General features: G+C 44.8%; 1 protein-coding gene across 3 annotated transcripts in view; it reads left to right on the forward strand.

Moving 5' to 3' along the window:
- The first annotated feature begins 2,687 nt into the window (after window positions 1-2,687).
- FBXO10 (F-box protein 10) overlaps window positions 2,688-26,539 on the forward strand; it is an 83,890-nt gene continuing 60,038 nt past the window's right edge. The window contains exons 1-5 of one of the 3 annotated variants that reach the window (XM_072154931.1): window positions 2,689-3,018; window positions 13,438-13,503; window positions 18,704-19,294; window positions 20,658-21,506; window positions 24,154-24,303. In XM_072154931.1, the coding sequence (XP_072011032.1) occupies window positions 18,710-19,294; window positions 20,658-21,506; window positions 24,154-24,303 (1,584 nt within the window). In that variant the 5' untranslated portion in view covers window positions 2,689-3,018; window positions 13,438-13,503; window positions 18,704-18,709. Of the gene's footprint in view, window positions 3,019-13,437; window positions 13,504-18,703; window positions 19,295-20,657; window positions 21,507-24,153; window positions 24,304-26,539 lie in introns of all 3 variants that reach the window. The other 2 variants (XM_072154930.1, XM_072154929.1) reach the window with 2 other exon arrangements.

Consider the following 26,539-nt stretch of genomic DNA (forward strand, 5'->3'; position numbering starts at 1 on the left):
TAACTCAATAACTGTCCAACTGATTTTATAAGAAAAGGTTACCTATAACATAAGATCAAATCCTTTCATGATCACTGTAGCATATTGGAGCTCGGCAGCAATTACCGATGTGGAAGAAATGTGTTCTAGACAGAGGAAAATCATTATGTAATTTTATGCAGACAACTTAAAAAAATAAAATACCTTGATATATCAACATTGGATGGGTGGAGGAGGCACCTTTCTATAGTTTATACCAAGTTCCAGGCTTTTCTGCAGTCATTTTCACCGTGGACCCTGTAAATAAGATGGCGGCTGATGGCTGGTTCAAGCAGCAGAATTTTTATTTATTAAATTATTTTATATTGTTCCCTTATGAAGAATGGCTGTACCATCATAAAAGCTCTTGTGTCAACCCCCTCATCCTCGTAGTCTGTAAGCTCTAATTTGTAAAGCGCTACGAAATTGGATAGCGCTATATAAATTAAGATTATTATTATTATTTATAGTTTTATACCAATCTATAGGAGGCAGAACGGTTCACCTTTTACCTGCATGCCACCACTTTTGGTTATGAAGTAATGTAGGCCTACAAGTGTCATAGGCAAACCAGATGTTTATAAGGTATTTATTTATAGGGTCTGTTTTTGCTTTAAATATAGTTACTCACAGCTAAAATCCTTCCCTCTTAGAAAATTTCAAAACCTCAGCACTGGGGATTGAAGATGAAGTTTAAAGTCCCAAAAAGACTCCACTGAAGATGGGGATAGCGCTAGGTAGAGTGTCAGGATATAAGGTTACGTACAAGGTACAGGATATTATACCTTTAGGAGTAGTCCTGTAGCTGAGGGCCTAGTCAGGGATTGAAGAGATACAGGGACAGATTAGGGGCAGGATTGATTCAGTACTGTTTTTTACAACAAAATAGGGAATTTAATAGAATATACTTTAATATCATATATAGCATATTCTGAGTATATGTTTTGTTTTAAATTTGAATGTAAAAAAGAAACAAAGATGGGGAAGGGTTACACAAATGGGGTCATTAAATACACTGGAGGTCAAAATTAGAGAACAAGGATCACTTGATTTTTTTCAGCAATATTGTAATCTTCATTGATAAATGATGGATTTTTAGTAAGGGGGTACACCATGCCACAAGAACATTGTTTTAGAAAATTACTAAAGTACACCAACATAAACCCTTTATTTTACAAAAAAACATGATGTTCATCATTAGAGAACAGCAATGACTGTAGCACAGAGGAAGATTATAATTACATTCTTTGTGGGGGTGTGGCCTGGCTATGCAGAAGTGAGGATGTGTTCACCTTGTGCTCCTGCTTCGGTCCGGCTCTTTGCCCGTCCACCAACTCACTGCCGGGATTGGAACATCTGTGATGGGGGTGAGAAAGAAGAAGGGATAGGAGGCTGCTCTGGTGATGGTCCCACCTTGAAATTGAGTAGTTCTCACGATAACCCCCTGCAGCCGAATTCAAGATGGCTGTCGCAACTCCCACACTGACACCCTCACAGCCTGCTTCTACCTCAACAGCCACACAACGGACTGAATACCCACCGCCGACAGGACAGCCTCCAGGACCTGCACCTTTGCCCGCAGCCCTTCGGCCAGTAGTGTCTTTTCCCTCAGAGGTGCTGCCACAGGCACGGCCTTCTCCCCCAAGACAGCCCGGCACCATCGTCCACAGCCATATGCCCGGGGACACCTCAGTTTCCAGCAGCACAGCTGGCGCTGCCAGGGGATGGTTTGAACGCATGTGTTTTAAACACAATGAAAACGCAACCAAAGCGCAATATGTGAACGAGCCCTGTGGGTGCAGTTTTTGGAGCCAAAAGCAGGAGCGGTAGTGGATGATAATTGGTTATAAGACAAATAATTGAAAGGTGCTGCTCCTACTCCTACTTTTACTCCACTCCTGCTTTAGGCATTAAAAAACATCTGAAAAACTGAACGTTTGGTCGCACCCTTAAAGTGGTATAGACTGGGTGGACTGAGGCTCCCTATGAGGCTCCCTCCCTAAGGAGCCGTTCAGGGCCAGCTCTAAGTGAAGGGAGCCTAAAAATTCAGCTCACTTAGAAGATCCAGACTGCCCATCACTAAACTGAAGGTGTGAACACACTCTGATACAAACTAATTATCATGGAGCAGACTCTCCTCCAATAACGTGTGTCCTGCCTAGGTCTCACCCATTCCTGCAGAAAGCAAAACTGCAGGTCACATTCTCCTGGCCGGTCACCACCAGGCAGAGACTCCTCCAGCACAGCATATCTGCAGCTCATATCCTCCTGGCTGGTCACCACCAGGTAGAGACTCCTCAGGAAGTTGTCTACAAGACACTGGCAGCCGCACATCTCCCCTGCAGTGCACCCTCCTTCCCAGCACAGCAGCCTGCCCTGGAAGATCGGGCATATCGATACTGAACGTGTCCCACACTGCCCCAACCAGATTGCTTAATACCATCGAATCAATGGGCAAATCTGAGGCGCCACCTTTAGATTCCACATGTATAACATTATTCATAAACTAGCCCTCATGATAAACCTATAAAATGATTATGATTTTATTAATGCATCAAAATGTGTGGTAAAAAGTGCTACATGTATTTCAGCAATTTGTACTTGAGACTCCAGTTGCTGGAATAGACCGGATAATGTAAGCCTGAGGCTGGTGAATTCTGTGTGACCACCACATGATGGAGTTCCATGCACAGTGCTCCCTCCTTTCATCTTCATGACGCTTTCCTTCGCTCTCTCGCAAGTCTCTATGGTGCTCATTGGAAACAACAGGAGGGGCTCCTGTAGTGAGAGCTCATCCAGCCCTACCTACTCTATGGTTCTAGCGGCTGGAGGCTGCGCTGCAGTGTGGAGGGCTCGGCGTCTGTGGGGAACTTTACTGGCGCCTCGTACGAGGCAGCGTGTGCTCCAGCTGTGCTGCAGGCGGGAGGGAGCACTGTTTCGTTGTGATGCTGGAGGCTCAGGTACCACAGGCAGAACTAGTGCTAGGCGGGCGGCTATGCGGTACAGTACACTCGTCTCCTCTAATATTATTATTGCACTGTTTATTACATCCCAGTCAGCATGTGCCTGTGAATGTACCAATATTCTGCTGTTTCCATCACCCCGCAATTAATGTTTACACCTTCACCTCAGTCACATGGACCTTCCATAATTTTTTTACCCGTGTTATCACAGTAGTAGTCCTTGTTTCTGGTAAATTTGGACATGGTAGTTATATATATATAGGCAATCGCCTAAAGAGAATTTCTAAGTTATATGTTATGGGGAACCTGTCAGGTGTTTTGGAGACAATAAAATACCAGCAGGTCCTTATGCACTGGTGGTTTAGTGTACTATACTATGCTGTCCGTAACTGGGCTACGGGTGCTCCCACCTCCCTGGTCTCCGCTGGGGCGACGGGTGCTCCCACCTCCCTGGTCTCCGCTGGGGCGACGGGTGCTCCCACCTCCCTGGTCTCCGCTGGGGCGACGGGTGCTCCCACCTCCCTGGTCTCCGCTGGGGCGACGGGTGCTCCCACCTCCCTGGTCTCCGCTGGGGCGACGGGTGCTCCCACCTCCCTGGTCTCCCCTGGGGCGACGGGTGCTCCCACCTCCCTGGTCTCCCCTGGGGCGACGGGTGCTCCCACCTCCCTGGTCTCCCCTGGGGCGACGGGTGCTCCCACCTCCCTGGTCTCCCCTGGGGCGACGGGTGCTCCCACCTCCCTGGTCTCCCCTGGGGCGACGGGTGCTCCCACCTCCCTGGTCTCCCCTCAATTGGTCACTATGTTAAGATAAATATATACTGTGTATATGAACATTTCATGTGTTCTGCTATAGAGAAAGAGTACGCCAGTGCATAACAGTCCTGTCTTACAACTGATGGGTATAATTTGTGGTTCTTTCGGTTACATGGTGATCAATATGGCATAAGCATTGTGTTTTCTTAGCACACAAGCCCAAATATGTTTACATATAGAGATGTGAATGTAACTCTCATAGTGTAGTCCTATTCTGAGTATACATAAAGAGAATGATTCTTACTATTCATCCTCAGTCATAAAAATATGCCGTTACCTTTAATGTAGAATGAAAGATATATCAAGGGAGCGTGAGGTCCCAGCAGACCCTCACTTGTAAACAAGTCTCATTATCAGATTTAACTAAAGACTTTTCCACACAGTCCTCCTGAGATCATGGTAATAGTCAAACAGTGCGACACATAAAGAAGAGGCCAAGCGTATTCTCTTTTTGCAGACTTTTCAGAAACCAACATTTTAAGTGACTATAATTAACTTTCTTATATAAGTCAATCCATGGAAAATGCCTTCTTCCTAACTTGTCTGGTTCTTTTCTTCTTCTTTGGTCTCTCAAATCTTTTCTGAATAGTTTTTAAAAAACTAAATTGCCAAGAAAGGATAAAGTGAAGCTCATATAGCTCAATAGTGGTCCAAGTGGAGGGGAGGTGGTAGAGTGAGTCATAAGCATGAAAAACACTTTTACTCCACTTTCTACTCCTCCTCCCTACAGCAAAGAAAGGGGTAATTTTAGCCACTCATGAAAAGATCATAATTAATAAATTAAACTTTCCAACCCACTTTTGAAGTAGTCTGACAAGTCGCAAATTGTTGTAGAATAACAGAGACGTAGTCTTTAGGAAGATAAGGTTTTTTCACAGTTGACCAGGAGCATTTGCACATTCAAAACACCTTCAAGAGAATGCTCATAATGGGGAAGGGGCCCATTCACCTTATATGCATGAATCAACATTTACAACATTGCACGTTCATACTTCTTCCTAATTGGATGAGTAAACCTTATTCTGTACTCCATTGGTTAAATTAATGCATGGACAGCAGGTGGTCACCTAGTGATCTTCAGGTGAATATCATTTACCCAACATCTGGCAAGCATCATTTAACTTCTCTGTCCTGTCCATCCTAATAAATGGTCACTCATGTGAGCGGGTGCCACCCCCACCCTTAGGAAAGAGCATGCAAGGAAATGTGTTTGGCATAACAGGTGGCTGTAAACCTGTGTTTTATCATTTTTTTTCAACTTGTTTAGCATGTTTTTTGAAGTAAAAATTCTGGCATACAGGGTTGTCCTTTTGTTTTAGGAATATATTGAGACTCTTAGGCTACATGCACACAACCGTATTTTCTGCCAGTATGCTAGCCACAACGTAACGTTTTTTTCACGGCTAGCACACAGCCCCATTGTTTTAAATGGAAAATATGGTCATCCATTTGACCGTATTTCGGACTGAATGGAGAAGGGTGACGAGTGCTATTCCCATGTTCCAACCCCAAAGAGCAAATATTCATGTGCTTGTAGCCTCTAAGGTGTTTACTGCTACTAGTAAGCCCCTTGCCCAAAATGCTCCATGACCAGTGACATCAGCATTCTATGAATAGCAAACTATACACCATGTATGCGATTACATGAAATGACAGCAGCCTCCATGGAGGATAGAGAGGAGTAGAACTCCATGGAGGCTGCTGTGACTTCATGTGGTCAGATACATGCATGGGATACAGTTTGCTATTATTAAGAGGCTAAACTACCTGAGATGATGTCACTGATGTGACCAGTAAGGAGGCATAAGGCATGCGGAGGATTAGCTGGGGAGAGGGGCTGGTCAAGCAGGATACCCCCCCCCCCCTGATGCCAAGTAAGATAAGATAAAAGGTGATTTATGTGGATGTAAGCAAAACAATTTTTATCTAAAAGGAGGATGTCAGTTAATAGGGCTCTATAGGAATCTGTCACTGGCTGTATATGTGCAAATGTGGTGACAGGTTCTCTTTAGAGGAAATCTACCATTTGATTTCATGGATTATGAACCAAGCATACCTTGAGAATGCTGTACCTACACTGATGCAGGCACATAATTTGTTTAATCCTTGAGCTGAGTGGTTTTGCTGAAAAAACTATTAAAACATTCAGGACCTTGGGAAAGCTGGATTGCCTCGGCCTGCCGTGGATAAACACATTCCAAGGAGCTTTCTGAACGGTCCGGATAGGACTAATCAACCTGAGCTGGCTCACTCATACACATAAGCTGGTTATGGCTGCGTGCTATATACTGGGTGGGCAGAGCTGCGTGCTATATACGGGGTGGACAGGGCTGCAGGCTATATACGGGATGGACAGGGCTGAAGCCTGTATACTGGGGGGGGGGGCAGAGGCTGCAGCCTATATACCAGGGGGGGGGCAGAGGCTGCAGCCTATATACCCTGGAGGGGGGGGGGGCTAGAGGCTGCAGCCTATATACTGGGGGGGGGAGAGGCTGCAGCCTATATCCTCGGGGGGAGGGGGGGCTTTAGAGGCTGCAGCCTATATACTTGGGGGGGGGGGAGCAGAGGCTGCAGCCTATGTACCTGGGGGGGGGGGAGCAGAGGCTGCAGCCTATATACCTGGGGGGTGGGTAGCAGAGGCTGCAGCCTATATACCTGGGGGGGGGGGGGGAGAGCAGAGGCTGCAACCTATATACTTGGGGGGAGGGGAGAGCAGAGGCTGCAACATATATACTTGGGGGGGGGAGCAGAGGCGCAAGCCTATATACTGGGGCGGGGGGGGGGGGCAGAGGCGCAAGCCCCCATACAGCAGTTTACCACTACATTTGCAGAGCATTTTATCATTTAATTCATTGTGAAAATGTAATTTTTGGCCTAAATTTATGTATTTTCTATCGTTTCTAAATCATTTCTATTTTGTTTTAACCCCTGTGAAAAACTTGACGGTCAATAGACTTAATAGAAGTTGTTTTACATACGTAGCGGTGTGTAGTTTCTATAGTGGGGTAATTTATGGGGTTTTACCATTATTTAGACCTCTAAAAGTCACTTAAAAGCTGAGTTGTCCCTCGAAATGTGAAGAACCTAAAGTTCTGAGTGGACACATAAAAAACATTCCAGAAATGTTAGTTATCAAGCTTTTTGGGTAGTCTAACTATCTGCCTGGAAAGCAGAACATTTCTAACTTTGAAAATGGAGAATTTTTCTGAACGTTATAACTTTATAACATGGAGTACAATGTGTCACGAGAAAACAATCTCAAGATCACCTGGATATGTCTGACACATGTCAGATTCTAGAAATAGATTCTGGTCATTAAACTGAAAACAAGCATCAGTAATAAGGGGTTAAAATTGACATGCATTTCCCTGCTCCTTGTTCCTGATTGACAGGGCTATGATATTCTGCTGTATGGGAACCTGTTACTAGCTGTATATGTGAAAATGTGGTGAAAGGTTCTCTTTAAAACTGTATTTTCCCTTGCTTGCTGTCAATGACCATGCTGTTTTACATGACTGGGTATTTGTCGATTCTGTCGCTTTCCATACCACATACAACTGTGGCCCCCCAAAGTACCTTGTAAAATAATGCACCACAACACTTCTTTTGGAAAATTATTGGCCACAGCAGCCAAGATTTAATAACCAACAGTACAATTATTACAAATATGTTGATGCGCATCAACTATCCATAATTGAAATGTGACTTCCCTTACCAACCAGCCGCCCCACGGCTCAGTAGCACTATCCGCCACGTTAAGTGGCTTGTCACCTTCCGCCATATCCATGAGTACTCTGTCTGAGTCCTCCCCACCACGCGCATGCCTGTTAAAACGGTTTTCCAGTAATCTGGAGGTATGCCAGGCCCTGTGACTCCACCTCCCCACCAATTTTCCACCAACTTCAAGCCACCGTGACGGACTGTTTGACAGTATAACAAAACTAAAATTAAACTCTATCCCCCCAATACAACTTTTTTTTCCCCAAAATCACATGCACTTTTCCATAAACAAACCTACTCTCACACTTGAATCATCCAAACCAAGGGGGGGCGGGACTTGCTTCTGTGCCTACATTCAGCGGAATGACTAACCCCACCCCCACTCTCCTTTCCACACTATCTCCTGATTGGTCCCCAGCTCACCCATCTTACCCTCTCTCTTCTCATCATAAGCCTTTTAGAAATTGGCCAATCCGCTGCTCTCCAAGCCCCAGTCATGCAGGCCTCTGCTCCAGCTTCTCCTGTTCAGTCTGTAAAACAGTTTTACTGTTAATGCAAAACAAGCTCATGTATTTTTTTAAAAAGCCATATGTGTGCTTAGCCTAAATGCAGTGGCACGGGTGGGTGGGGGGTCCACAGTTTTGTGTGAAGAAAGCCTCTAATACAAACATTAGAAAACCCTTTTACATTGGAGCTTAGTGGATGCTCTGTGTAAATTATCCACATAATATTATTACTGTTACACATGTTTTGATGTTTTCTGCAATGTAAAGGTGGTAGTAGGGACACAGAGATTTCCATCAGCAAAATTCATTGTATGCAACAAATCCATAGTGGAAAATGTTTTTCTACATTAGGGGGCTATGGAAAGAGCAGACAATCATGGCTTATTCCCGGGTCATAGCAGTATTTTATATGCTGCATCCTTCATTCTAATAACACATCTCGTACAGCTGCAGCCTGGAATTAGCAGTAACCACATATGATGTGTGTGTGGACACCCTTGGCTGTTATTAGATGAGATAGAACTGCAGTGAACAACAATTGGATTGGGTCCTGCATAACAAGAAGTGAGTTACTGTTTGCAGAGAATGTGTTACTACACTTGTGAAAGCAATTTATAGCTACAATTAGAGGAAATCTACCATCAAAATCCTGTATTATAAACCCCGGCCCGTGACTAGGGGAATCTTCTCTCCTTCTAAATTCAACATTTAAGATTATGATAATTAGCCTGAGGGGGTACTGTAGCCTCTCTGTGATCTGACTTTACAGGCTGTTACACTGTCTCACTCTCCCTGCTTCCTCAGCTCTTGTGCAGTAAGCACTTCCTGCTGTAATCTCAGTGCGGAGGAAACAGGGGAAGGGTGAAAAAGTGTTACAGCCCGTCAAGTCAGATTTTAGAGGCTATAAAACACAAACCATAGACTAGGCTGGCTACTGCTGCTCAACACCCACTATTGAAAAACTATTTTTATCCAGAAAATATAATATAAGGAGATTACCACAGTCACAGTACCTGGATCTATAAATTGGTGTCCCTGGTTTATCCATGCTTGATTTTGATGGTAGATTTCCTGTAAGCAATGATAAGCCTCCAGGTTTCTAGCAGTTAAGGCTGAGTAGACATTTGCATTAGGAATCCCATTTATTTGTTCAGTTATAAAAGCAGATAAAACTGAATTATAGCCGTGACAGATCTTCACAGGATAGTTACTAGTTCACCTGTTGTTTTATTGAAATAAAAGATGCCTCCAGTACATTTGCATGCAGAATGTAACTTGGTGCTGGAGGAAAACAAAACCCCTTAAAGGGGTTGTGTCACCATAGCAAATGGCTGTAATTGGGTCCAATGCATTGTGACAAGCACTTTCACCATTTACACTTATTACAAAATCTGAAGCCTTACTGAGATAACTCCTTTTGTCCTGGTTGCTGGCGCCCCCTAGTGGTAGCTATGTCCCGTCCTGAGCTACAACTGATCTGGCCAAGTCTGCGCAAAAGGAGTCAGCCAGCAGCTCTGCACTACAGATCACTCCACGGGCTCACAGCTCCTCTCCACACTGAGAGATCACCTGACACACTGCAGCCAATAGGAAGTGAGACATGGGGGCAGAGAGCTCAGCGGTCTACACCAGTGAATGAGGTGATTTCCACTGCTCCACAGGTGCTTCCAGCAGCAGATACAAGGTAACTGCAGACATACATGACTATCTTCTGCTCAGAGGAGTCCTCCCCTAACATGGATCATAACAATGTAGCAGCCCTCTCCTCCCTCCACCATTAGTCAGGTCACACAGGAGGCTGCAGAGATAACACAAGTAACAGGCTGAGCTCTGACCTCTCCTGATGCAGTCCTCCTCCTGAACTCTACACCATTCACTGTCCCTCCATGCTACACTGCTGTCCTGCAAAGGGGCCCCTGTCCCTGACTAGCTTCTGTGTGGAGCAGAATAGAGGCTGAACAAGCATCATAATAACAAATAGAGAGGTATCTTCAACCCCTTAACGCTCTGCGCCGTAGCTCTACGGCGCAGAGGTATAAGGAGTGTATGAAGAGGGCTCACGGGCTGAGTCCTCTTCATACAGAGGTGGGGGTTTTTGCATTTTGCAGAAAACCCCCACCGCTAATAACCGCCGGCGGCGTTTAAAAGACGGCGGCGATTGGTTGCCATGGTAGCCTCGGGTCTTCTTTTGAGATTCGTTACAATGAGCCAGTGGCTCATTGTAATGAATGACCTGCAAAAATGCCATATATTGCAATACATAAGTATTGCAGTATATGGTAGGAGCGATCTGACCATCTAGGGTTAATGTACCCTAGATGGTCTAAGAAATAGTGAAAAAAAAAAATTTATAAAATATAAAAAATTCAAATCACCCCCCTTTTCCCTAGAACTGATATAAAACATAATAAACAGTAAAAATCACAAACATATTAGGTATCGCCGCGTCCCAAAATGCCCGATCTATCAAAATATAAAACCGGTTACGGCCGGCGGTGACCTCCGAGGCGGGAAATGGCGCCCAAATGTCCGAAATGCGACTTTTACACCTTTTTACATCACATAAAAAATGAAATAAAAAATGATCAAAATGTCGCACAGTCCTCAAAATGGTAGCAATGAAAACGTCGCCTCATTTCGCAAAAAATGACACCTCACACATCTCCGTGCACCAAAGTATGAAAAAGTTATTAGCGCCAGAAGATGGCAAAATTTTTTTTTTCTTTTTTGTACACATTTGTTTAATTTTTGAAAACGTATTTAAACACAATAAAACCTATATAAATTTGGTATCAACGCGATCGCACCGAACCAAAGAATAAAGTAGGCGTGTTATTTTGAGTGCACAGGCAAAGTTGAAAAAGCTGAGCCCACAAGAACGTGACGTTTTTTTTTCAATTTTTCCACATTTGGAATTTTTTTTCAGCTTCGCAGTACACGGCATGTTAAAATAAATAACATTACGGGAAAGTAAAATTTGTTCCGCACAAAATAAGCCCTCACACAGGTCTGTACACGTACAAATTAAAAAGTTATGGATTTTTGAAGTTGGAGAGCGAGAAATGAGCGGAAAAACCCTGCGTCCTTAAGGGGTTAATTCCAGGTAACCATTACAAATAAATTTTTGAAATATTTTAACCTCTTTGACAGCTTTTTGCAGTCAATTGTTTCGTGGCATAACCCCTTTAAAAGTCTTGTACGATGGCAGATATTGCCCAGCATGTTCTAGATAAACAAAAGTAACTCCCTATATCAGGGGTAGGGAACCTATGGCTCGGGAGCCAGATGTGGCTCTTTTGTTGGCTGCATCTGGCTCTCAGACATATCTGTAATAAATAGTGATGTCTGCTGTGTCTTTTAGACACACAGGCAGTGATGTTACCACTGTATACCTCCTTTTTAAAACCCAGGCGCCACCGCCGCCATTGTCTAGGCCTGGGTCAAAGTGAAGAGCATGGGAGCAATGAGCAGCTGACTTCAGGGAGCGCTGGAAAGTGAATATTAATTTTTTTTTTTGCTGTGGCTACCTATCTACTTGGGGGCATGTGCTGTGGCTACCTATCTACTTCGGGGCATATGCTGTGGCTACCTATATACTGGGAGTATGTGCTGGGGCTACCTATATACTGGGGGTATGTGCTGGGGCTACCTATCTACTGGGAGGCATTTGCTGGGGCTACGTGCCAGGATTTGGAGTAGTGAACCCCTTGGACCACCTGGAATGTAAGGGGCACTTGGTCTTCACCATAGCCCACCTCAAAGCAGGATGGTCTTGCTGCAGCGTGGTACTGCCTGGTCACGATGACTTGTCCACGGTGGCAGCCAAGGTCGAGGTACAGGATCACTAGGCAGTCTCGTGGTCAGGAACAGGCAGATGCTAAAGGCAGGCGGCAATGATGCAAGGTCGTGGGAAGGAGCAAGAGGTCAGGGCTGGCAGCAAAGGAGCAGAATCAGGAACAAGTCTGGGGTCACAACGGGAGATCAACACTTGGGAAGGAAACACTGTGGGCAGCACCAATCAGCGGCGTGCTGGCCCTTTAAATCTGCGTGTGGCGGCGCGCTCTGGCCAGCCAGATGGGAGCAGGAATATGGAGAGGTGAGTGAGATCGCAAAGGGGCGCCGCCACGGAGAGGGGCACAGGTGTGCCTGCAATCCGAGACGTAGAACGCAGGGGCACCCGTGACACTGGGACTACCTATCTACTGGGGGGTATGTGCATATGGTACGGCTCTTACGGAATAACATTTTAAAATATGTGGCGTTCTTGGCTCTCCCAAACAAAAAGGTTCCTGACCCCTTCCCTATATGAATTCAATGTTATCACCGATTTTAGGGTCTTTTAAAGAAAATGAAATCAGAAGTTATTCTGATGTGAAATCGGCCACTTGCACACTTCCTCCTCCTGTTTGAACCAGTGGAGCGTGCACAGTGCCAGTCGTGGACGCTCTGCCAGACAATGGCACAGCACAAGCAGCCAATAGCTGCTGTGCTGTGCATTCTGCACACGAGGTCCCAATGTGGACCATCACGGCCATCTTGGTTGCTCGGTCCTGGCCTGCATGGATAAAAAGGTACTGTAGTGTAAAAATAAGTAATTCCACACACACACTTTAAGGTGGATTTTTTTTTTAATTTAGACTAGTAGTGGGTGCACTTATAACACACCAGTTTTATTTTTGGCTTCAGGGATCATATAAACCCTTTAAGTGTTGATTTGTTTATTGTGAGTTTATCACTTTATATTTCATCCATAAAAAATACAGTCCGTATGTTTATTATGACATTATCAGCTATGGAGAATACCATTATATATTGTTTTATCATATATTTTAAAGTGTGACCTTTTGACGAGCTTTGCGATAATCATGGTACACTGCACATACTAGAGGAGTACATGACTTGTATTCTTTGTCATAATAGGCTGACAATTCCTGTTCTATAGAGAGCACTTTTAAGTAGAATGATATTGTTTTATTCTACAGCTAGAAACCGATATCAAATCCTAGATGAAAGATTCATCTCTGATGGACCAGAACATAACACTCCCATAGAAATTAACAGGGTCATTGTATTTATGTAAGGTGCCATCCATAGCTCATGTGTGCAGCTTTGCAGTAGTATAGCTGAAATGCTTGGCCTAAATAATCAAATTGCAGCTTTTTCTGTCTAGAGACACACTGTCGTGCTTGGACCATGAATCCCGGACAGTACTGTGTCTGCATTTTACAAACTTAACATTGTGCTGAGAACTGTACACCAAAAATCATAGCAGAGCTCCTGCTTCCCTACAGTACAGCAGCACCAATCATCATACCGGAAAGTAGAAGAATGCATTATCTCACTGCATTTGTGCTGTATTCATTATTTTGGATTAATAGTTTTCTGGTGCCTAAATTGCCATTTTTTTCTGTCACTTAGAAAACACGTTAGTAACGAAGAAGCCAAGATGAAAGGTCGAAGTAAATACAGAAAACTTTAAGACAGGTAAATAAGTTATTCTATGACTATAATTCAGTTGAGTTTTTGGGAGTTTTGTCATTTTTCTATGATGCTCAGACGTCTATCTTCAGAGTTCAAAGCCTGACAGACTAAAAATACTCCTTTTAGCATTTCTGAGGAGTATTTTTAGTTGAGGATGGAAGTGTGGAATTTCTAGTAATATTTCTAGTATATCTATTCACTATATTACCAGCAGCCCTCTAACCACAACCTTTACGAACTTCATCACAGATGAAGTTAGGACCTAGGGCACCCAACATTGAAAAATGGATAGTGAACTGCTGAAATAAATGCTATACTTTTTTAATCCATTCCATTAGGTAGTAGAGTGTGTTCTAGTCATATTTTTTATCGATCCCTCAGACTATAGTTCAGTAGAATCCGTGATTCTAGGCGGAGGCAGACCGGCTTAGAGAAACCGATGTTTTTCACAGGTGACAATTAGCTTGGTTATGGGCATTTAGGTCAGAGACAAAGAGGGTGGAATTGCTGAGCGATAATTAACAATCTGCAGGGGTTTTTTGACAAAACAAATGTGCTTGGTAAAAATAACCCTTTGAAGTCAATGATAATCATTATGAAATACAAAACACGGACACTTTTGTTCTAATGCACACATGTTTTGGCATGATGCATTTGCAATGGATTTTTGAGTGCAAGGAAACATACCACGTGGCCTTAAGGGGAAGACACATCATGGCCTATACGCTTGTGATCTAGTCTCAAGTCCTGGTGCAGATTTTGCCGCTTGGGCCCTGAACCTGCACACTAGTCCGAATCCGGTGCAGGCTTTAGTGCAGTTCTATGACAGGCCGACGATGTTATGATACACCCCCTATATTCACTCTACACGGCATACATTACTAGTAGTGATTTTATATGTCCGGATTCTGCTGTACTTTATAAATACTTATTTATTGAATATATGTATATACATATTTTATATGTATCACTTGAGAGATGCTCCAGTGTGTAGGAACTGAAAGTTGTAACATGTGGAAATACATGTGATCCTCCTTTAGTTTATCTCGCTTGCTTAAAGAGGTGTTCCCATTTCAGCAAATAAATGTTTGAATAATGAAAAGTTACACAAATTTGCAATATACTTTCTGCATCAATTGTTTATGGTTTTCTGGATTTCTGCTTGTTGCCAATCTTTATTGTTTATTTCCAGTGGACAGAAATCTGACCATTGTCACACAGGTTCACAGCTTGTTATAACACACAGCTCTGATTATGCTCTATGATATTAACGAGCCGTGCACCTGTGTGACCATGGTCAGATTTCTGTTCATTGGAAGTAAAAATAGAAGCTTTCTATAGAAGGACAGAAAGCAGAGATCTAGGATATCGCAAGGAATTGATACAGAAAGTACTATATATACTCGAGTATAAGCCGAAGCCCCTAATTTTACCACCAAAAACTGGGAAAACCTATTGACAGTGGGAAATGCATTGGTCACAGCCTCCCAGCATATATAGCCAGCCAGCCCCCTGTGGCATATATAGCCAGCTAGCCCCCTGTGGCATATATAGCCAGCTAGCCCCCTGTGGCATATATAGCCAGCCAGCCCCCTGTGGCATATATAGCCAGCCAGCCCCCTGTGGCATATATATAGCCAGCCCCCTGTGGCATATATAGCCAGCCAGCCCCCTGTGGCATATATAGCCAGCCAGCCCCCTGTGGCATATATAGCCAGCCAGCCCCCTGTGGCATATATAGCCAGCCAGCCCCCTGTGGCATATATAGCCAGCCAGCCCGCCCCCTGTGGCATATATAGCTAGCCAGCCCGCCCCCTGTGGCATATATAGCTAGCCAGCCCGCCCCCTGTGGCATATACAGCCAGCCAGCCCGCCCCCTGTGGCATATACAGCCAGCCAGCCCGCCCCCTGTGGCATATACAGCCAGCCAGCCCGCCCCCTGTGGCATATACAGCCAGCCAGCCCGCCCCCTGTGGCATATACAGCCAGCCAGCCCGCCCCCTGTGGCATATACAGCCAGCCAGCCCGCCCCCTGTGGCATATATAGCCAGCCCGCCCCCTGTGGCATATATAGCCAGCCAGCCCCCTGTGGCATATATAGCCAGCCAGCCCCCTGTGGCATATATAGCCAGCCAGCCAGCCCCCTGTGGCATATATAGCCAGCCAGCCAGCCCCCTGTGGCATATATAGCCAGCCAGCCAGCCCCCTGTGGCATATATAGCCAGCCAGCCAGCCCCCTGTGGCATATATAGCCAGCCAGCCCGCCCCCTGTGGCATATATAGCCAGCCAGCCCGCCCCCTGTGGCATATATAGCCAGCCAGCCCGCCCCCTGTGGCATATACAGCCAGCCAGCCCGCCCCCTGTGGCATATACAGCCAGCCAGCCCGCCCCCTGTGGCATATACAGCCAGCCAGCCCGCCCCCTGTGGCATATACAGCCAGCCAGCCCGCCCCCTGTGGCATATACAGCCAGCCAGCCCGCCCCCTGTGGCATATACAGCCAGCCAGCCCGCCCCCTGTGGCATATACAGCCAGCCAGCCCGCCCCCTGTGGCATATACAGCCAGCCAGCCCGCCCCCTGTGGCATATACAGCCAGCCAGCCCGCCCCCTGTGGCATATACAGCCAGCCAGCCCGCCCCCTGTGGCATATACAGCCAGCCAGCCCGCCCCCTGTGGCATATACAGCCAGCCAGCCCGCCCCCTGTGGCATATACAGCCAGCCAGCCCGCCCCCTGTGGCATATACAGCCAGCCAGCCCGCCCCCTGTGGCATATACAGCCAGCCAGCCCGCCCCCTGTGGCATATACAGCCAGCCAGCCCGCCCCCTGTGGCATATACAGCCAGCCAGCCCGCCCCCTGTGGCATATATAGCCAGCCAGCCCGCCCCCTGTGGCATATATAGCCAGCCAGCCCGCCCCCTGTGGCATATATAGCCAGCCAGCCCGCCCCCTGTGGCATATATAGCCAGCCAGCCCGCCCCCTGTGGCATATATAGCCAGCCAGCCCGCCCCCTGTGGCATATATAGCCAGCCAGCCCGCCCCCTGTGGCATATATAGCCAGCCAGCCCGCCCCCTGTGGCATATATAGCCAGCCAGCCCGCCCCCTGTGGCATATATAGCCAGCCAGCCCGCCCCCTGTGGCATATATAGCCAGCCAGCCCGCCCCCTGTGGCATATATAGCCAGCCAGCCCGCCCCCTGTGGCATATATAGCCAGCCAGCCCGCCCCCTGTGGCATATATAGCCAGCCAGCCCGCCCCCTGTGGCATATATAGCCAGCCAGCCCGCCCCCTGTGGCATATATAGCCAGCCAGCCCGCCCCCTGTGGCATATATAGCCAGCCAGCCCGCCCCCTGTGGCATATATAGCCAGCCAGCCCGCCCCCTGTGGCATATATAGCCAGCCAGCCCGCCCCCTGTGGCATATATAGCCAGCCAGCCCGCCCCCTGTGGCATATATAGCCAGCCAGCCCGCCCCCTGTGGCATATATAGCCAGCCAGCCCGCCCCCTGTGGCATATATAGCCAGCCAGCCCGCCCCCTGTGGCATATATAGCCAGCCAGCCCGCCCCCTGTGGCATATATAGCCAGCCAGCCCGCCCCCTGTGGCATATATAGCCAGCCAGCCCGCCCCCTGTGGCATATATAGCCAGCCAGCCCGCCCCCTGTGGCATATATAGCCAGCCAGCCCGCCCCCTGTGGCATATATAGCCAGCCAGCCCGCCCCCTGTGGCATATATAGCCAGCCAGCCCGCCCCCTGTGGCATATATAGCCAGCCAGCCCGCCCCCTGTGGCATATATAGCCAGCCAGCCCGCCCCCTGTGGCATATATAGCCAGCCAGCCCGCCCCCTGTGGCATATATAGCCAGCCACCCCGCCCCCTGTGGCATATATAGCCAGCCAGCCCGCCCCCTGTGGCATATATAGCCAGCCAGCCCCCTGTGGCATATAGCCTCCTTAGTAACGCCAAAGGCACTTCCCTCCAGTGCCTATACATGAGGAGACATGCCAGTAGTACTGCTGCTCAGTGTCTTCCTCGTCCCGTAAGTACAGAGAAACGTCTATGTGAATTTATACGCATGGGACTTAGTAACTAGTAACACTGCCTGTACAAGTGTCATCCAAATGTCCCCTATGATTTTAACACTTTGAACTTGGTCAAAGGTGAGGAGCTGTAGAGCAGCTCAGTGCAGAGATCTTACAGCAGACAAAGGCACTCCATGTCCAGCTACAATACTAGAATATAAATGCATTGTTCTCAGCTCTGCTTTTACCTAACCTGAGCTGCAGTTTGGCATGCTTAAAGGGGTATTCCCACAAAGACAAAGACTGTTATTAACAAAAAATACAGCATTTCACGGATATAATTCCAACCTGTCAGTCCTGGTGAACACAATTTCAGTTGCCCCTAGACACGGCCCTGTAACTTCAAACTTGGGGTCAGGCGGCCGCCATCTTGGATTTCTGTGTCTTTCTGATCTGTGCCTGTAGCCACGCATCCTGCTGTACAGACACTAACTCTGACAGGAAACACAATGGGGTAGATTTATCAAGCTGTCTGAAAGTCAGAATATTCTCAGTTACCCCTGGCAACCAATCACAGCTCCCCTTTAAAATATTCATGAGCACTGGTGAAAATTGGTTGCCATGGGCAACAAGGAATATTCTGACTTTCAGACAGCTTGATAAATCTGCCCCATTGTGAACAGAGAGAAGCTGCAAACTACAAGGAGATAAGTGATCCGGGGGTAGGCAGGCACATATCTGTGAGATGTAGCAGAGCTGGCAATGTCAAAGTCTGTCAGCCTCTGTCTGTCATGCCTCTGTGTAATAGGCATCTCATGCATATCATCATCTCTGATCTCTCTCTCTATGTGTGTGTTAATTTTGCACTGAGCAGCCTAGTGAGTGATAGGAGCTAAAACAGCAATACAACTGAGTAAAATTGTCAAGTAAGGGATTAAAATGATCTTTATTCTGTAAAAATCACTAGGGGATTGAGATGTGCAAATTTTCTTTTGTGGGAAAACACCTTTAAAACTTCTAATAGGCTACTTTTAAGATCTTTTCATGCAAGCTGTTCACCAGAATACTTCTGCTAAAAACCCTTGGGTATAGTATTCTGGCAGCCAAAAGATGCTTTTACCTTGTAAACCTGTGATACTAAGATGCATTTACCTGTCATATTGTTTCCTACTTTGCAGGTTATTATGGAGATTGGAGGACTACCCCTTGAACTTTGGCGTTTGATTTTAGCATATTTGCCTTTACGTGACCTTGGGCGTTGTGGCTTGGTCTGCAGGTCATGGTATGATCTTATAATCAGTCTAGACAACACAAGATGGCGGCAGCTATGCTTGGGGTGTGCAGAATGCAGGCACCCCAACTGGCCCATCCAGCCTGAAGTAGAACCAAAGTCCTGGAGAGAAGCTTTCAAACAGCACTATGTAGCCTCCAGAACCTGGACAAAGAATGCTCAAGACCTGGAGTCATCCAATTGTTTGTATCTATTTAGGAGAAAGAAGGATAGAAGGGTTCTCTATGTTGGTTATGGATGTGAGTTTGAGAACCTGAGGACTGCTGTAGCTTCAGCTAACATTTATGACCGTATTATGCTCCAGCCGGGTGTATATGAAGAGCAAAATGAGATTATTTTAAAAGTCCCCGTAGAGATCATGGGGCAAGGAAAACTAGGAGATGTGGCTTTACTTGTCTGTTTTGACCAACAGTGCCCAACTTCTAGACTATGCAACTTGGTTTTTATGCCTGCCTGGTTCACACCAGTAATGTATAAGGTGAGAATTATATTTCTTTTGTTAAGTAAGACTTCATACACGAACATATGCTATGGCTCAGGTGAGCATGTCCTTTATTTTTCTGTGCCGTTGCCCGGCTCGGTCACTGTACCGTGACCTCGTGCCATAGACGTCTATGGGGGCTGAGATGCAGCCACAAAGTAAGCGGCCGTATCATTGGCCCAGATTTGATTGTCTGCATAGAGCCTAAAACATTAAATCATTAACACAGTGGCAGTATCGCTGCCGTACTATTGTACCTCAGAGCGTATATAGTGTATGCTCTCAGACCACCTCTTTCAGAAGATCCCCCAGGTGTCTACTGTTTTATACAGCAGACACAAATCTGCATTTAGAGCTGGCACCAATTTCATGTGTTATTCTTTTTAAAGCTATGTGCAGTTCATCGCGTCTACTCTGAGAGGCTCCTCTGGCTATAAAAGAACACTATAACATCGTGCCAGCAGAAGGGAAGTAGTTATTGTATGTGCAATAACCATTTTACATTCATAAATAAAATTACTTTTTATATATTTGTGGGGCTTTTTTTAAAGCATCTTTTTGGTATCAGGAATTGACTACTATACTAGGTATTAGTATTGAATTCCAGACTGGTGAGTATAGAGTGAGCAAGGATTTCAATCCTTAAGGGGTATTCTCGTCTGGGCAGTCACATTCAGTTTCATTAATCTGCCATATGTAAACATTTCTTCAATTAGATGTTATTAAAAAAAATGTTCCTGTGTGAAGATAATTTCTCATAAATGTGGCCATGTTGTCCCTTAGAAACGAGATAACTTCCTCGGATACGGCCACCTCTGCTGGAGTGAGTGCACAAAGAAACAAAAGGTTATTGTAAACAAAATGTCTTGGAGTTACTACATGTCGTACACCCACCCTGTGGTAATGATTGCTGAATCCTGGTGGTCCGGCAGGACTCTATAGCACAAGTCTGGCCATCGCTGCCAGAGTGGACATGGTCGTATCCGAGGAAGCTATCTGGTTTCTAAGGGACAACATGACTACATTTATGAGAAATTATCTTCACACAGGAACATTTTTTTAATTAACATCCAATTGAAGAAATGTTTACATAAGGCAAATGAATTTAATTAAATGTAAATGCCCAGATGGGAATACCCCTTTAAGTTAAAAGTTTTACTGAATCTTAATGTGTTCATCTCCTAAAACACTGGATTGGTCTACATTTTCATGGAATTAAATGTTTTTTTCATTGCTTGGTATTCATACAATTTCATCAAAAGAGTACCAATGCTTATATTTACAAAAGTAAATCTCTTAAAATAATGTACATCATAAAATAGAATCAACACTTTTTTGTTTTGCTTTTTCTATTTGCTAGACGTCCATTGGTTATGTCCAGTTTGACAACTGCAACTTTGAGAATGGGCAACTACAGATCCATGCGCCTGGAGCGTGCCAGATAAAATTTTGCACTTTTAACCAGTCCAGCATACATTTCCATAATGTGGCTCTCAGTGTTCTTGAGAGCTGTGAATTTGTGAACAGTGAAAATGCCTCATTGACCGTAGAGGGGTCACCAACCTCTGACAAAAACTGGGCTTGTAAGCATCTCTCAGCCTCTGCCAAGTCCAGGACTGGGCTGCACACTGCTTATGAGTCTCCTAACAATTCTGATTACTCCGCTACTGGGTCTCCTGGTGCAAATATCAAGACCTGTGATATCCTTGTAAATGGAGACCGAAGCCATGCACATCTGCAGTCAAAATGTCAAGTATTGGAGGAGAACACAAATGACAAGGAGAATGAGCTGAATGGAAACTTTTACATGGGTAAGGATGGGGAGGCCATGACTCTGGATACAGATTATAGTGATAGTGAAATAAGCACCGTCAGTGAAAATGAAGACGATGACCAGTCAGTGTACAAACTGTCATATCATTCTCATGGACTGAGTCACATGCTAGCCAAGTCTATACACTGCAGGCCACAGACTAATGGACTTCTCGCTTTACAGAGTGACATGGCTTTAAAAAGTTTGCAACAGGAGCTGCAAAGGGACAAGGAGCTGCAATCAGTTGCCAACTCAATACAAGGATGTCTTGTATGGAAATGCGTTTTCAGGGATGGAAAGGGTGGGATCTTTATATGCTCTCAAGGACAAGCAAGACTAGAAGGTTGCATATTCAAAGAACTTACCTATGCTGTGAGATGCATTCAAAATAGCAAGGTAAGGCGCTGAAATTAAAGTGGTTTTCCATTTAAAAGACTTCCTATTCATTCATAATAATTAGTGTCTTCAGATAATGTGTTTTGGGCACTGCTCGACCTATATATAATTATATAACAGCAATGAATATATAGCCTAAATAAATTTATATCAGTAGTGAAAATACTAACATAAATATATATAGCAGTGTTAAAGTTATTGCATACCAGTAATAATTCCTCTCCATCAGTAACAAAATGTCATGACCACTTCTAGTGCCACCCTGTGACCTCACTGTGCCATGACATATATTAAATTGCACCTTGAGACCTCTCATTATATTTTAGTATATATTTTGTCGCCTGAATAAATATATATTTCACCCATTAAATTATTCACAATATATATAATATATAGTGCACCCCTTATTTCATTTTGTATAGGTCCCTCTAAATATAGCACCCCTGAAATAATTACAATATCCACCAAAAAATTTACTCTATACAGTGTCCCCATGGGTTCTATATAAAAACCCCCTAAATAAATGATGTTGTATACAGTACAGGCACCACATTTATGCAAATCAATTTTAAAAATTGTCTTTATTATTTATCTACACGTCACTAAGGGATTTAGATCTGAGAATTTTCTTTCGTGGGAAAACCCCTTTAATAACTAGCTTGTTTTGGGCAAAGATGTGAAAATATGTTTTTTGTCATTTATTCACCCTGATGTTTCCAAAGCCACAATTTGTATAATTTTCAGTCATCATAGCATCAGGGCTTGTTTTATTCAAGTTGCATGGCAACATTTTGGGGTATAAAGAATGTATTGAAGAACTTCTCCTAATCACTAGTTGGAAGGAAATGGGTAAAAAAAAAAATACAATTCTGAGGCTGCCCTCACATGTGGCAGATGGGGGCGATAGATCAACCTGTCTCTGCCAGAATCCTGGAGTAATTTCCACCTGAAATGCTGTTTGTCAAATTTATTGAGGGTTTTTTTACATAATTTTTGGTCAGTTTTCTGGCTTGTGGGAAAATGTTGCGTTGCCTAACCTGAGTGTGAGAATATTCTGGCGTAAACTAGACCAACTAATAGCTGGTCCAAAGTACATCTCGACAGTTATAAACAACTGCATATACATCATCCAGTATGATTTATTTGGTGCAGAATAAGAATGTGGAGTCTTTTTTGTTTTAATCACTGACACTTATTCTACATCTCCTTCATTGTGTGCAACACAACAGCTGAGGAGCGGAGATTTGCCTAATTACATTGTGTTAATATTTGCATTGACAAAACACAAATGCTAATATTGTGATAACAGCGTTTTGTAAACACATATGTTCACAACAATGTAATTAGGCAAATCTCCTCCCCTTACTAGTTCTTTGCACTTCAAAACACAGTGTAAACACCACACGTAAGCACTGCTTCTAGACCAGTGCAGAGTAGACCCAGACAGTTGGTGTGGTGCAGTATTAGACTGGTGAGTTGTACTTTCCAGCTCCTTTTACCTTATATACTCGAGTATAAGCCTAGTTTTTCAACACAAAATTTGTGCTCAAAAACCCTAACTCGGCTTATACTCGAGTCAACTAAAAAAATAAAGTCAAAACTCACCTTTCTGACATCACCTGTAGGTCCTCTTCTGTCTGGGACAGTCTGAGACAGAAGAGGACCTATGGAGGAGGTCGGAAAGATGAGTACAGTGTTATTTTTTTTCCTACTACAGGGGCTGGGCAGGCTGTATGCTACAGGGGTTGGGCAGGCTGTATGCTACAGGGGCTGGCAGACTATATACTGGGAGGCTGTAACCAATGCATTTCCCACCCTCGGCTTATACTCGAGTCAATAGGTTTTCCCAGTTTTTTATGTTGAAATTAGGGGTTTTGGCTTATACTCGGGTCGGCTTATACTCAAGTATATACGGTAGTTGCTATAGTTTGCTGCACAATGATAATGAATTTTCTGGCCCAATTCCTTTTTAGACAGAAAACTGTCTAAAAACGTCTAAAACCTTCAACAAATGTGGGCCACAGGATTTAAAGTGCAAATGACTCCAGTATTCTGGCACAGATTGTTTGATACATCTCCCCAATGCGTTTACATTGTTTACAAAATGCAAATGTTAACGGCAATATAATTATTGAAATCTCCTCTCCTGATCTGTTGTTTGCATTTAAAAACACAACATAGGCACCACATGTGATCGCAGCCTGAGGCTACACACAGAACAGGTCCACAGGCCTCATACTGAAGACTGACCAGAGATGTGAACTGGCCTTAACTTTTTTAGATAACTTTTTCTTGATAGAATATATTAGCAACTACATGGAAACCACAACTTTATTGTAACTGTTAGGCTCAGTTGAACCCTGTGTCAGGGGTTTCCATAAAACTCTCCATTTTAGCGGAGTGTAATGGAAGCTTAAGAACACTCTGTTCCCTATCTACTTCCACATACTCGAGGTTGCCTTCCGTTACGATTCTGTAGTAATAACAGAAAAAATTACTCTCACTGCTGGGCTGCTTTTGCAGCTATTGCATAGCGGAAGGGGGAACGGAGCCTGCCAAATCAGGTGTGTACTGAGCCTTACTACGTGTTCCAAGCCTTTAGCTTTCATCAGCAAAAAACAGACTCTTTTTGGTTTTCCTTTTCCAGATTGTTATGTTGAAGAATGACATTCACCACTGCAAAGCATCAGGAATATTTTTGCGTCTAGCAGCAGGAGGTCTTATAGCTGACAACAACATCCATTCCAACACCGAGGCAGGAGTAGATATCCGCAAGGGAGCCAATCCTGTTATACTGGTATGTAACATCTAATGCTTTGTCAGTAGCCCCTCATACACTGCACAGTTAGCTCATCTGAATTAAACAGCCTTAGGCCTCATGCACGCGACAATATGGGGCCAGCGATACGGCCGCACCCTGATAGAGCCAGGCATCTGCTTTCAAGGGGATAGGGAAGCCTATCCCTCACTCCCTCTCTATTCTCCGCCCAACCTCGTGAAAATGGCCTAACTGTGGTCACATGCAGGGACCCAATGCAAGGTAACAATAGAGGGCGCCAATGTAGTGTTTAGGTTCCATTTGGTAAATGCATTTGTTAGCAGATTTTGCTTGAAATCTGCTCGAATATACTTAAAGGGGTTTTTGGTAGAGGTATGGAAAAGGTTCCCCTGCTGCTGCCTCCTCATCCCCAGCCTTCTCCTGCCGGCTGACATCATCAGGAGGGGAGAGCCAGAGGGAACAGTGGGCAGGTTAGAAGTGCTGCGGGGGTGGTTTGAGCACAAAGGGGCCCTGGCAGCAACCCCAAGAGCCCGAAATTTACCTAAACTCTTAAGTCGCTGCGCCTCATTTCTTATAACGGTGCATTGAGCTTGTGTCACAGTGTAACTCTATGGAAGCTCTAGTGATAAAAATCCTTCCATTGACAACCAGTAAGCCAATAGTCTAGTAGTATAGAGTCATCGAAAATGACTAATTTTCATACAGGCAGCATATAGTCACATTCAGTTCAAAGGCAATATGGCCACCAATTTTCATGGCTGGCTTGTCAACCGTACTATGAAAAAGATATAAAAAAATATAGTGTCCGATTTCCTCCAGTAGGAGGAAATAGAAGTCTATGGGAATGTTTAAAGGGAACCTGTCACCGTTTTTAGCACCCCCAAAGTCCCCAAAGAGCATAGTACCAAAGAGTTTTTGTATAAAAAAAAATAGGTTTTACAGAAAAAAAGATCTGTTATATAGTACCTTTCAATGCCATGTGCTCTGTGACTAGGCACTTGTCCCCTGGGAGTGGCTGTACAGGAGCAGTCCCTCCCTCTCTCAGGAAACCGTACCTCTGTGTGTCCTTTTCAAATAAATGAAAACGCCCATCACTTGGTTTAGCGAAGCCCCCTCCTCTATAGCCACTCCCAGGGGACAAGTGCCTAGTCACAGAACACATGGCATTGAAAGTTACTATATAACAGGTCTTTTTTTTTCAGTAAAACCTAATTTTTTTATATACCAAAACTTTTTGGCGGTGTATGTACTTTGCTCTGTAGGGACTACTGGGGGCGGGGGTGTACAAATGGGGCTCCTGGTAACAGGTTACCTTTAAAATACTTGCTTCATATGTGCTGCATACGGTTGTGCAACATTTTCTGAAGTATCCAGATAAGAACCTGCGGGAGGTACGTTATATCAGCCATCCATCATCTGCTAGCCCACTGTATTTCATATGGATATGGTACAGATACAGAGATGTATGTGCACATACGAATGAAAAACCACACGTATATACAGTTTCAGGGTTTATTTACACCAATGTATGCTCACCTGGCCATAGCCAGGTTTTTATTTTCTCATGTCACAATCTATTTTTAATAAACTCTGTGTCCTGTAAACCTAAGCAATGAGGTCCTAAAGCTGTATGCAAATGACCTTTGAAATGGCCAATGAGTCATTAGCATATTCAAGCTGTCCAGCTTATTCATGAGTGGGAGGTACAGCCAAACCCCCAGTGCTTGACTGACAGCTGCTCCATGTGCTTGCTGGTGGCCACGCTCCCTGCAGCCTGTGTGTGTATAGGAGAGAGACAACAGCTCCAGGATGCAGCCATGTTATAGCAAAACAAGTCAGGCGCTTGTGTAGCTGATGTCTGTGTCTCTCACGTGTGTATTAGGAGGATGCAGCATGTCAGCAGATGCAGCACACACACTAGCAATACTTTATTATATATTACACACAGACATGACCAGGGGGAGGAGAGGGGAGGGGGAACAGGGGTGACATCACTGCCTCTGACCATGTGACCAGCCTCCTTTACATAATAAAGAAAAGATAATTTTATAATGATTAATGTATGAATTGACTAGATTAAGGCTGGGATGGAATCCATGTGAGCTGCTCCAACAGGTAGTAATGACAGGACTAGTGACACAGACCTGATGACAGGTGTCCTTTTAAGTTAAAATATATTTACCATCAAAATCAAGCTTGGATAAACCAGGGACACTTAAATCTAGTAGAAATACAAAGGAACAGAGCATGTACG

The sequence above is a fragment of the Engystomops pustulosus genome, chromosome 1, assembly GCF_040894005.1.
Source record: "Engystomops pustulosus chromosome 1, aEngPut4.maternal, whole genome shotgun sequence".
NCBI classification, from domain to species: Eukaryota; Metazoa; Chordata; class Amphibia; order Anura; family Leptodactylidae; genus Engystomops; species Engystomops pustulosus.